At 36.1% G+C, this 13,772-nt stretch overlaps 1 protein-coding gene across 5 annotated transcripts in view; it reads right to left on the minus strand.

Moving 5' to 3' along the window:
- Positions 1–13,772, minus strand: part of DIAPH2 (diaphanous related formin 2) — a 194,053-nt gene that overhangs the window by 47,983 nt on the left and 132,298 nt on the right. For 4 of the 5 annotated variants that reach the window (XM_027880856.1, XM_027880855.1, XM_027880854.1 and 1 more), the window contains one exon: positions 9,248–9,343. In XM_027880856.1, the coding sequence (XP_027736657.1) occupies positions 9,248–9,343 (96 nt within the window). Of the gene's footprint in view, positions 1–7,537; positions 8,158–9,247; positions 9,344–13,772 lie in introns of those variants that run through there. The other variant, XM_027880857.1, reaches the window with a different exon arrangement.

The following is a 13,772-nucleotide window of genomic DNA, read 5'->3' on the forward strand; positions in this document are numbered from 1 at the left end:
TGTTTTTAGTCATCATCAAAAATAACTTCGCCCTAATTGTAGCACTCTTTAAAATTCAATAGTATTCAAACTGAAGCCATCTAGTAATACAAATGTCCTATAATTAACCAGCACGGATAGTTTTTAGGATGTGAGAGCAATTTTGGAACTACATACATTGCAAATGTAACAGCTCAGCTGCATTACACTGAGGCAATAAGGTGCAATAATTAGATGAACCACCTGTGCTTCAGTCTCAGGAATATAATGGGGATATCAAAATGAAATTGTGTTTTAAGTGATGATTGACCAGGTCTCAGTATGGTTCCTGAAATTGAAACTTGCCTGCAGCACAACAGTGGGAAATGTAACCTGACAAAGTGCACGGCCATGCAAAGTCAGACCTACAGTCTTTTAAGCCCAATATATTATGAATAAGTGGCCAGACATGCTTTGTAGCAAGATGCAAAAAATCATAGTGTAAAACCAGCCAATAGCTTGCCAATACACAAAATACCTTCCTAAAATTATCTCCTCCACAATTCCTACAACCCATAAAAGCAATTAAATACAGGACGAGCTGATATTACAAAATCTATACCACAAAATTGGTAAAATTTTCCACTAGTAATAAGCTCTAAAGATCAAACTATAGTTTTGGGTAGCACGCCTCTAATGAACATCATAATAACAGCAGAAGTTTAAGCACAGAAAAAATAACACAGATCAAATAAAATCTTATCAATAACTCTAATTAAGGTTAGTTTGCTTCCTCAGCTAAACTATTCTACTTTTTCACAGCAAATTTTTATGTTTCATATTTTCAGTTGCTCATCGACTTCCATTCTTTGATCTTGTATTTGCAATAGTATTCACCAGTTCAGAAGTTTAATCATTCATCACAGTATTCTAAAAATACATTAGAAATTGCTCTTTTGCCGAAAAATCTTAATAGGAATATTGAAACTTGACCAGTATAATACAACTTAGAGTGCATTTCCATCAGAAATTATTTATGTTTGTCTAGAAACATTCCTCTGTAAAAAAAATAAGCTTAATGACAATTACAGAAGTTAGTGAATGGAATAAAATACTGACAGACAAGTGTTTATAACCCTAAATCTACCCTCTTTTAGTTGAAAACCATGACCCCTTATCCTATCTCTACAGGCTCTATTAAAAAAATCTGTCCCTCAAGGTGTTATAGTTTGAATGTTTCCCTGGAAAGCTGAGAACGACACACTTCTATCTGGTTTGACTATTTCAACTTTTCTCTTTCCAGGTATTTCTGTACACAAAATGCATTAAACGGGGCATATTGCAGAGACATTTCTCTAGTCCCACTGTAATTACAATGCATCATTTCATGCTAAGCCCTGAGAACAGTTCTGAGCAAATTTTCAGGATTCCTAGAAGAGAAATTATAAAGGACACTACTGAGTGTTTTTTTTGTTTGTTTGTTTTGGTTTGTTTTTTTAACTCCTTCCAAAGAAAAATGAAATAAATTTCCACTGGGTCTTTCGCAGACAGATGAACTTGCTTTTGCTACACCGCAGGTCACTCAGAAGCCAACACAGTTAGTGGAGTATTTCAGAGTCTCCAAAGATCCCCAGAGGGTTGGGATCAGCTGTTCCTGACCCAGATCTGAAGAGTGTTCAACAAACTCACTGGTCACTGCCTGGCCTCAGCCTGGCTGCACTTATGCTGTCTGGACTTATGTACAGCTTGGGGCATGAAGAACAGACCCTCTAGAGTCAAATAAAGGTTTGGGCCAGCCACAAAGTGAAACTGAATCACCGAATTTATTACAGCTGTAAAATAAAAAATATTGCCAGAGCAAGATGGCCTTTTCAGCATCACTGCTGGTTCTGAAAGAGGGCAGAACTGTGGCACTGGTTTTCTCAGCTGTTAAATTGTGGAAGGGGGAGCAGTGCCCACTTCTGTACAGAGCTTTCAGATTTGCAGAAAGACAATAAATACAGAGCAATACCATCAATTTTGCCTCTTGTTTGACTACAAAATAAAATGTGGAGGGGTGGGGCAGGAATCCATTAGGCTGCTGTTAAAAACCTGCCCCCACATAAGCAGAGCTTTTCTTTTACTTTTAGAAATCTTTCTAGCCACTTTCTCCAACAGGGACTGCTGGCCTCTACCTGTCTTAGATCTTTAATTTATCCTGTCACAGATGATTAAACTAAAAACACCAGTAAAGTAAAATGAGTTAAGACAACATACACCAACTGAGATTCTGGCTTCTCACAAACACATGAAATTACAGTCACATAACTGCCTGACCATTAATATATATCTACTGCTAAGATGATACCAGTACTTTGCAACTAAACACTATTACTTTGGGTGTGTTGAACAGAGAATCTTATTCTCTCCTCCTAATGTAACAAGAAAATTAGAATTTTCATGATTTGCTTTGTTACATCATAACCCAGAGGACAAATATTGTCTTTGCAGGAAGGAAACTAATTAAGTTCTAACAGTTCAGACGACAACCCCTCACAAGAACCCTGGGATGGTCTCTCCATGCTGAGGTCGGAGGACTGTCAATTCTACACTGTGTGCCCAGAACACGATGGAAGAGAAAGCCTCCTATCTACAAAATAACCATTTGGACCTAATGTCAGCTAAATTAATCCTCTGCCAAGTCATACACTGCAACAGTGATTTTCATCTCTTTCCTTTCCTTTCCATTCATTATGTATATATATTAAAATATTAAAGCCAATGTGCTTTACCTCAGTAAACAGTACTGTGGGAGAAAATTTTTCAAATAGTGTTTCTCAATAATTGCATGATAACAGTGTCAGCACTGACAAAGAAAATTCAAATGGCCAAATGCAAATTAAGTTAGCCTTGCATATCGTTCATTACTACTCATGTAGTTGGTAAATTAATGCATGAATATCCTTTCTCTGCGTGTAAAAGAAGTTTCTCTAACTTCAGCTACTGCATAAAGATGTAGCCCAAACTCAGCAATCAATCTCTGGAAATATAGGCCTTACCATCTAGCAGGACATAGCTCATTAAAACAGAACAGTTTTCAGATTCAGTGTGAATTAAAAAATAAATAAATTCAGAACGGTGGGTGACTTCCAACTCATGCAAAATTCTATACCATGTGCCCTTGGCAGCCTCCTCCTGGATTACTCTTTTCCAGAGGCTGATGAAGAATTCCCTGATTCTCAGAAAATTTGGGTTTTATTTCTAAAACTCCATTTCACAGCATAGGATATTCAAAAAGGCTTTTGGAATTCTAAGAGATTTTAGAAGGTTCAGAAGAAACTGTGCCAAGTCAATTCTTCTCCGAGAAAGAAACCCCACAATATATATTATCTGTATGACCTCTACAGCTGCCCTCTACTGCAGAGTCCTGTGATGAAACAAACCCAACTCTAAACAAATAAATGTAACCCTCAGTTTCAAGGTCTGAAGCAACTGGCACAGTCCTGCACCTGGTTGGCTCATGGTCAGATGTTACACGATGTACCTTAGAAATGCCATGAGGCTGCAGAATAATCCTCAGTACTTGCAGGTAATTCTTATCATCATTAATGGACAATGTGCACAAAACGTACATAAAATTTACAACTTTCTATTTTTGGACATTAGGACAATTTGATGAGCAAAGTAACACCAGGGCTGATTTCTTAAAATGCTAAAACTTGAAAAATGTTCTGATACTTTCAGTATACAATTTTACATAACACTATTCTGGAGGAACTTACAAAGAAAACTTCTCATACTACGCTGAAATGCATTTTGAAGCAATTAAACTAATAAAAGCAAGGGGTACATAACTCTCTTTAGCTTATATAACTTATTAAAAGCCTTAGATGAATGACAAACTCAGAGGTAAATAGTTACATTTACCTAGCACCACCTTTTTTTTTTTCCCCAGAATGTGTATATGGTTTGTCATTTAAAGGCATATTTTCATTTATTCAAGTAAAATTCTTGGAAAATCTTTGAAAAAGAAAAAATTTGCAAATAACTTCAAATTTGGCAGAAAAAGCAGTAGCAATATATACAAAGCCCTGAGTTCTAAATCTCACTTGTCTGTCTTGTTTACTAAACATTCATAAATACTTTACATGCTCTGTGTCAACATGTGAACAATCTCCTGCATACCAAGTTCAGAAAAATCAATTTTAAAGACAACTAGTCAATCTTCAGCACTTCCTTCAGAGAAGGGTAACACACCAATAGAGGTGAAAGCAATTATGCAAATGTACGGAATTCTTGAATTTCTGTCTTTATGTTCATCCAGTTATTGGCTAATGAGGGGTTTCCAGAGCCTCTTCATTCCTTGCATGCTCAAAGGTATTATCTATCTAAAAACCTGGAGAATCCAGTCTGAGCAGACTGGTGGCTCAAGTCTTAGTCCCTTTTTTTACCACTTCTACTTATAAGCAGGATGAAGGAGAATTCCTCTGAAATGTCATAGAATCATAGAAGGGTTTGGGTTGAAAGAGACCTTAAAAATCATCTAGTTCCAATCCCCCTGTCATGGGGAGGGACACCTTCCAGAGTCAAGTAAAGCCTCCACATTCTACAGCTGTTTCTTTCATGTTAAGCTACCAAAAATATATTACCTAACACTACTCCTTTAATTATAAAAACCATAAGCCAAAATGCATACACAGTAAAAATAGATTATACCACAAATACCTGTTTTTAAATAGCTTTGGGACTGTTTATGGAGCTCTCCGGACCAAGATAATTTGCTGAGACTTGATTTGAATGGTACCCATATTTATATTTAGAAATAAAAGCAAACTTAAATCTCACAATAATGCTGGGATGGCAAAATGAGTAAGTTTATTATTGGTGATCCTTGTTTAGCTCTTGCTATTAGAGATGTGGTAATTTTGAAGCACTTGGATCACGTCTGTAAGTCTCATTAGTCCACAATACTTGACTGTAAGCAAAACCCCTCCACTACACAACTGAAGCAACAAACATGCTTTTAAACACTCAGCTTCTCAAAGCAAAAATATTTGAAAAGTTGAAGAAATAATTTAACATACACACTGATTTTTAAACCTGAGGCCACCATTTTTATAGACCATTATGGATATTTCCAGCCTCATAACAGAGACTTAATGCTAAAGGTGATGACACTGTTAATGTGAAATACAGCAAACAAGGCCACTCACACACCATTTTAGTCGAGCACAAATCAAGTGCGCCTACAACATTTTTGCATTTTAACATTGATAATCTTCTCAACAATTCAGAGGTAATGGGAAAAATCAGCTTATTTACACAACTGTCACAAAATGACTCATAATGCTTTCAGTAAAGCAGATACTCTTTCAACATGTTTATTTGAATGTGGTTTAGAAAATACGGATTGTGCACTCAGAAGCCTAACTAACTCCAAAGATTTTATTTAATATAATCAATGCAAAGGTAAAATTAGTTTAGCAAGGTAGATGAGAAAGGCAGCCTTCATTTTAAGAATAGCTCTGTCTATGAAAATATAACCTTTTTATTAGAATTCTAATGAACTTGATTGTAATATGTACCTACTTTTTAAAAGTATTTCCAGTAGTGACAACCTGCAGAAATCATGGCACATGATATCAGTGTGGTTGTGATAGTTTGGATATATAGGAGAGGGCACTAGTTATTAACATTTCTTAAAGAAATTAAATTCCTCAGCAAAAAACTTAGAAGCTTAACAGAAAGAACCCTAACAGAACAGTTAACTCCATGCAGAAATTTGTTTAAACTAATTTAGAGAGAAAATATTCCTGAATTGGTCTTCTTTTAATAATTTCATATCCCAAGGCCACAAAAAAGGGCAAGGATAATTTTGCAAAAGTAATGCTGGATGCACATTTTAAAGAGGTACCCTGTGATAAATGCCACCTAATACTGTTCTTTATTATGCCAATATTGGCCAACTTGCAGAACAAAAGTATATTTTTGGAAGAGGAAGAAATATTTCTAGAAACTTATTTCTAATTATTTTTGTAGAGCCTCTACAAGCAAAGCAATTTACTGAAAGGACAATCTCTCTACTTAAAAGCCAGTAGCTAGAAACCGTAAAGACACAGGAATAAGCTTAGGAGAGAAAAACCATACAAACTTTTAGCACACTGAAAAATCTACATGAGAAAGAATGCACAGGAATATAATGAAATGAGAAACTAGAGGAGGGGGACAGGAATTTTTTTAATTTTTACTTCCATGACCTGATAACAAAACAACTTTTACTGGAAAAGTCCATGGTTGTAATACAACACATTAAAGTATAGATTTTCATTTACTTACAGGCTTAGTAAACAAACATAATGCAGTTCAACGTATTTCAAAGGAGATTTATTTTCAAAACTCCCCATATTTTTTTTTTCCAGCAGAAAAAACATACTACTGAGTAGTCCCCCCTTGTGCAGTGTGGCCATTTCTACATAAATGGAGAACCACTCCCTGTCTCTGCCACTTACCCAGTCAGTGTCTGAATCTTTAAATATTTTAAAGACATGGCACAAATATATTCTACAAGGTCCAGCAGTGACCTCTGCAAAACAGGCTAATTGAGCAGGTGTCTGGCAGAATGACACTCTTCTGGGCTAGCTGTCAGTCTATAGCACCTGAAGCTCTGTTATTCAAATTAATTGAACCCTCCTAAGTCCAACCCACTCACATAAAGATATCAGGGAATGTGCCATTGCACAGGGTTTTTTTCTGGAGGGTCATTAATTTTGAGCCAAACTGATCAAAAATGCCACTAGTAGTGATACTACAGTTTGCTCCTTGAAATCTACTTTGTGAAAACACTGGAAGAAAATACAACAAAAGCCAAATTTTCATTTTTGGGGGTCATTTTCTTGTTTGTGGTGGGTTTTTTTAATGTTTTGGGGTTTGTTTGTTTGGGGTTTTTTTTTGTCTTTCTGTGGGGGCCACCTGTTACCAAGTAATTAACAAAACTTCCAAAGTAAGCAAGCAGAAGTTGTTTTTGATCCTAATTAAAGTATCAGTCACAGCTGACACAGAAAAATGAGATCTGTGTCCAAACAGGCAGAAAACAACAGTTTTTCTTGTGAGGCCATGATGGCTAAACCAAGACAAGTTCGAGCTCAAAACTTTACTGGACAAGTGTAACTTTGGAAACAGCAGCACCTTTCTTTTCTCATTTTTTCCTCCCCATGTGTGCTCTGAATTCAGGTTGATCACAGAGGGGATGCAGAAAGCTCTGAATAACTTACAGAAAACTCCTACATTGTGCACTACTTACAGACAGTAATTATACCATACCATTTGGAACCATGTGACCCAGCAAGCCCAGAAATCCCCCAAACTCTTCTTTCCATGGCTTTTATTTACTTTTTCTTCCTTCTGTTGAACCAAAGGAGGCTTGGAGTGAACTGTTTACTAAAATCTCACTGGATGAAACTCTGCTGAATACTCAGACTCTACTAGATGGCACAGTGAGGAAACTGCCATTGACCCTTCCATTTTGGAAGGAGAGATGTGGAAGTTTGTAAAAATGCTGTTTAATGGTATAGCTCACTGCCTAGAAATGTCACAGCCACATTTTCAAACATCTTCTGGTGTGTAAACAAATTACTCATTAGATGTCATGTATGTGCCTAAAGCACATGAAAAGATTTACATAAAACTTGAAATCAGATACTTGGCTGGGACTCACATTTCTTTCCTCTTTGCTAAATTTTAAGCTTCCCCCAAATATTTTACATAATGGTCTTCTTCACTTAGAGGAGACTTACAGGTGACCAGAGCCGGGAAATGGATGACCTCATCCTTCTCTCACACTAAGTTCTCCAAAGTCAATCAGCTGCTTTAAATTAAAACCCAGACCCCACTACTATATCAACTGACACAATGAAATTCCAAACACAGAAGTCAAAGTGACTACGTAAACCAGAAGGGCAATGAAAGGGATTTTTAATTAGCTCTGTCCCCTATTCTTGCAGGAGTCACTGGTTTTGGACCCAGGTTCAATCATCTTCTTGGTTTTCTCAGCTGCAGCAGATTTTGAGCAATCTCCTCTGGTCCCTGGGAAGCTTTTCTTTGTCACCACTTGGTGACAAATCTCTCCTCATGTCCTAGTACAGATAAACCATCTCTCACAATGATATTTCTCAAGATATGGAAAAAACCACATTTTGATCGAGGAGTTCTTTCATGTCTGGTCTGAGAGCAGAAACAAGCTCTGAATTAAGAGTAACATTGGAACTGAAGCGGAATTCACTTCTTAGTATGAACAAATTAAGTGGTTTATTTTTATTTTTCTCATAAGATCATGCATATGGCAAATTAAAAATAATTACGTACTATCTTGGCTAGCTAAAGAGGGTAGTAAAATTTGCCTTTACTCTTGTGTTCCTCTAAAAAAATAATCATCAGGCAACAGGAATCTAACCCCAGCTCACTCAGGATTAGGTGGATAAACACAGCTTACTTATAAGATGACTCCATTTTGCTAAACCTTTAGAAGCACATATTCAACACAAGCTTTTGATTTTATGCCAAATAACTTCAACTGTAGATTTTTAAGACTTTTTTTTTTTTCTATAAGACATATTTTAAAAGAAAAATTGCAAAAGACAGTATACTACCACAAGCTTTGGTGAAAAGTAAATGCAGACTAAATGCATTTCACAAACTGTGTGTCACTGGCATATCATAAGCAGAGAAGTGAACAGAGGAAATTCTGCCATTGCTTAACTTCCTCTCAGATTTTCTCAGAATCAACTTTGCAGGAAGAAGCAATTGCTCAGGAAACCAGACTAAATACAGTACAATACAATTGTCTTCCACAGGGAAGTGAAGCCATCTTAATGTAATTTTATTTTTAAGACTAAAAATACTGTTACTTCTTACCAAACCAGAACATATCTAAGACCAGTCCTTGAAAATGATGATCAACTAAACACCCAAAATTCTATTTGTTAAGAAGCTGATATTTTTCATGGTACAACCTACAATGAATTAATTACACTTACGGTCTGAAAAATTAAGACAAACATACTTTGTGCACTAATATTTAAATTCCATCTCAATCACAAGAGGAACGCTTGTCATATCTTAGAGCACAGAGTTGCCTGAAGAAAGAGCTACAAGTTAACGATCCATGATCGCGAAGGGCACGCTGAGTTTTCACGGTAGCTCAATGCCCAACAGCAGCCCAATGGGTTTCAGTGAAAACTGTTGATAAACCTTTGCAAAGCCACTTTGGCCCACTTGGTTTTGAAGTAAAAATTTACAGAAAGCATCCTCTTACCTTGTGGTCTTGGTGTTCGTTTCCTGCGATCTCTGAACGCTGCTCCTGACTGCAAGGCCTCCAGCAGGCTGTCCATCACTCCTGTCTCATCACCCTCTGAGAACAGTAGAAAAATCATATTAATCTCAGTGCAACTAAAATCAGACACTTGGGAAAGAAAAAAAAAAAACAAAGTAGAAATGTTGTCAAGTTTACATAATGCTTCCGAGTAAGAGACATGCACATTTTAAGGTAATGGATGCTGTCAGTGCTTCAGGTATCACTGTCTAGTTTGTGTATGATGCTCTATTAAGCAAAATTGATGCCAATCCTACTGTTCTTTCAACTTGGAGATGTTATCTTCTGCATTATTGATGACATCTTCAGCTTGCAGATAGACAGCTGCTGGTGAATGACTGCTGCTTCACTGCTAAAATATTTTAAGACTTTTCTGAAGTGGAAACAGGTCATCTCTTTTTGATTTAATCAATGCACATGGAAAATCTGATGACACCGAATGGCAGGAAGTTCAATATCGTAGCCCAGCGAATATTTTATGTGCTGCCTCCCAACCTCATGATTCACTAAATCCTTGGGGAAAAAAATTACCTATACAATGTATGACATATACTGCACATCTAACATCAAACCATGGATGATGTTCAAGTAATATTCAAGAACAAAGAGGGGTGAATCACGCAGTGTAAAATTTCTTAAAAGCTGAATTTTACTTCTGCTAAATTTTTTCTTCTGCTTTTTTTCATAGCCAAGCCAACCTGCAGCCTTTAAATTGCTGGACTTTATGGTGCATTACTGAAATCTAAGTAGAAAAATTACTTCTTTTTATATATTTCAGCCTTAAAATTCCTTTGCATTTCAGTCTGTTAATAACAGTTGATAGTAGCATTCAGCAGCATGAGAAATAGAGGTCAAGGAACTGCAAGGTTACAAAACTATTGATAAATGCCTCTTTCTGTTCCCATATCTATGTTATAACCCAGAACTAAAATATAGGTTAGACTCAGCAGGTAGGTGGACATTTTATTCACGTCTCTCAGACTTCAAGTTAATATAAATTTCCCCATCACAGAGTGGGAAGATCATTACTTCATGCAAAAAAATTACATTATGGTAAAAAACTTCTGACTCACACAAAGTGTAGGAGGTTAAATGTACATTCAAGCTCTCAAATGTTCAAGTTTAAAAGCAGCTTATTAATGAATAAGCTATTTTGTCCTGGTTCCCTATTACATTTAGGTTTATTAGACTAAATCCAGAGCTGATAAAAGAGCATGCCAATCCTAAAACAGCACCTGGTTCAAATTTCTACATGATGATCATCAGTATAACTACATGATGAATTTAAATTATACATCAATGTAACTTAAACCATTATATATACACTATAGAACACATACATAAAGTTCTCCCCAGAGTAAGATGAAAGGAAGCAGAGCAAGTGCAGCAACCAGCAGAAGACTCTGAAATACCAGTTTTAATTACATTCCATCTAAAAGTCTTAACCAACTATGCTTCTGCAAAATAAATAAGTAAATTAGCTTCTCGCAATTCACACTCACATACAAAGCTAGAATTTTGTTTAAACTGTAGAACATAATTATTTTGTTTTGTGCTTCTTATCCTAGACATGCTTATTCATTGATTTGCTGTTGTCCTTGTATTAAATTTACTTTCAAAATCAAAGGTCTGGGAATACACTTTGTCCAAACTAATACACATCAAGTTGGTCTGAAACATTTAATGAATGTGACTGCAAAGCACAGAACTAGTTAATATGCTGGAATATTCTATGTGTAGAAAAACTACAATATTGTTCGATCTTCATTAAAAGTAAGAGTTGGCAGTTTATTAAAAAAGACAAAAATCCTTCAATACTTCATGACTGTTTATGCAGTCTTCCACTTTTTTTTGCTGAGTCTGCTGCTCTACCTGCTAATTACTTCAACTACCAAAACCCATCCTATTTTTGGGATACCAAAATACACATTATAAAGGCACATGTATTAAGGAAGCTATAGAACACAGTGATGGGGTTTTTAACTTCTCAAAGCAAAATTCACATTAGGTCTGATCACAGCACTGCGTCTTAATCAAAGTCGTCAGATGATTAAATGGGAACTGGACAAAGAACTGCATTTTCAGCAAGGCTTCATTAAAATTCATAAACAAAATTCAACAGAAATTTCAGTCTTTCCCCTGCAGTTCTTGCTGCTGTACTTTGCATATTACCATCTCCTATTTGCCTATTTTTATACCACCTGCAGCAAATGGTAGACACAAACCAAAGACAAAAACTGCCAGAAGTTTCAAAATGAAAAAACTTATTTCCAACATTCATGTCAGCAGAAAAAAAGTACATAATCATTATTCCTCTTTTAGATATCTTTCATTGTACACAAGGACAGGAGTTTCACCTGGAACAAGTAATTTTCTTCCTCCTTGTGTCTTTTCAAGTAAGCCCCAAGCAATTAAGAGAGAGCATATGTGTGCACACAAGCAAAAAAATTGGCAATTTGCTTTGATTAGCCTTAGCAAAGAGCCAGATTCACTATAAGTATTAAACAGGGCTGAAAAGGCAAAAGAATTCTTAATCATTAATTGATGTGTTAACTACAAGCCCCATTTGTTTTAATTTGGATTTTACACTAATATTCTAGTGCAGAGTTGGTTTAGTCTGTTTTGAAAATGGGTGAGTTTTTAGTAGATTACAGAAATACTTGTCCTCTTGCAGGTCCCATAACTGAGACCAGTGTTAGTCAACAGATTTTGGTCACTTTTAATGATAAAGACAAAAAGAGTTTTTCTTCTTCTCAGAAAAATATTATTGCTTCTTACACTGCTGGAGAACCCCAAAAAAGCTGAGGCACAGACAAAGAAAAAAAAAATGCAATGAACAAATAAAGTTATATTTGAGATGAGCAGGGAATCTTAATATCAAGATACCTCAACTTTTCATAATTTTTGACCAGTTTCAGGAAACAGAAGAAGGGAAAACGAAATAGGACTTAGTGTGCATTAAGGTGAAAGTATATATGGAAAAGATTGGCATAAGGTCCATCTGCTTATGAATGCTGAGGAACAGTCATATAGTCAGTCTCTGAACAAATTTGCTGTGCATAAGGGCAATACTCCGGATTTTACACTTGATTTTTTATACATAACAACCAACTTTAGATGAATTGGTCTTATTAAGTGTTGAGTATTTGTGGTCAGAGTTTTGTGTAAAACATGACTCTAAACATTAGGGCTCTAGAACTGGACTGCCAATTTCAAAAGGAGACCACTGATAAACCATAGGAAATGAAATCAGAGACTGAAGATTTGGATGTGTAAAAGGGTGGGGAGTGATTACAAGCAGAACAGTGACTACAGCTAGAGATGGATACAGGCTGAACTTCTCACTTCAACGTTAATGCACGTCAGCAGCACAACCCCTTGGAACAAAGACAAGATAGATACATGACCACAGATGAGTAACGACAAATCAGCTTATAAAAAGTCCTCTCAGCTGATGTGGAAGCAAATGGCAAATCTCTATTTTTAATTACAGAGATTAACAGGTCATTTGAAATGACCAAATACTTACTGCTACTATTTGAGAACAGCAAATGTAGAATTTGTTTGTAAGAAAAATACCAAAACCTCAGCTGGAAAACAAACCAGTATGACAGTCTTCGGTCAGTAGCATACAAGCTGCTTCAAACAAGTTTCAAATACAGCAGAACACAAGATGATGACAGTATAGCTCTGCCACAGATATTAGACTAAATTTATGGTTTATGATTTCTGTTAACACAATATCCTGCACTTCATTTGCCTAGAAAATTTCTCTCTCTCATTTATCTGGTGGTCAGCACCTGATATAGTGCCTGCTTAATTTATTAGTGGAAGGTGAAAAGATGGTCATTAGTAAAATATCTGGCTAAGTAACAACAAAGGGTTATTTATAGATAGGAAGGTTGAACAACTGAGAGTTTATCAGACCTTTTTTCTGAAAACCTAATCAGTGGATTGGCCATCACAACATACAAATGAACATACAAATAGGAAATACTAACATTTTGGAGGACAAGATCAGAACATGCATAAGATTTGGAAGAATAAAATCAACTGAGAGAATGAATATGTGTAACTTGAGGGGCAAGCCACGAGATCTTCAACAGGGAATGGCCAAGAGCTGCAATATAAAGAGGTGACCGAAACCAACTCAGGCAGTTACCATAGTCCAGAAATAAAGCACATCAAGTCTTTCACCCAACACAAATAAGTATAAAGAGTATATATTTAACCTGCCTCTGGAACACAGAGAGATTAAAGTATCTTCATTTTTAAAAATAATTATTTCAACAGCCTGCCCCTGGACTGCATCATGACTATACTTGACATAGATGTAGAACTAAGATCCTGCAGCAAAGGTAGGCCATTTATTTTAGCATAATCTGTACATTGCTAAATTAACCATGAGGACAATGTTGTTAAAGGGAGAAAACAAACACCAGCAAATGATGAAGAATGTTTACTTTAT

This window comes from Empidonax traillii, unplaced genomic scaffold (assembly GCF_003031625.1).
Source record: "Empidonax traillii isolate 1590-97213 ecotype Southwest subspecies unplaced genomic scaffold, ASM303162v1 scaffold76:size1281806, whole genome shotgun sequence".
Classification (NCBI taxonomy): Eukaryota; Metazoa; Chordata; class Aves; order Passeriformes; family Tyrannidae; genus Empidonax; species Empidonax traillii.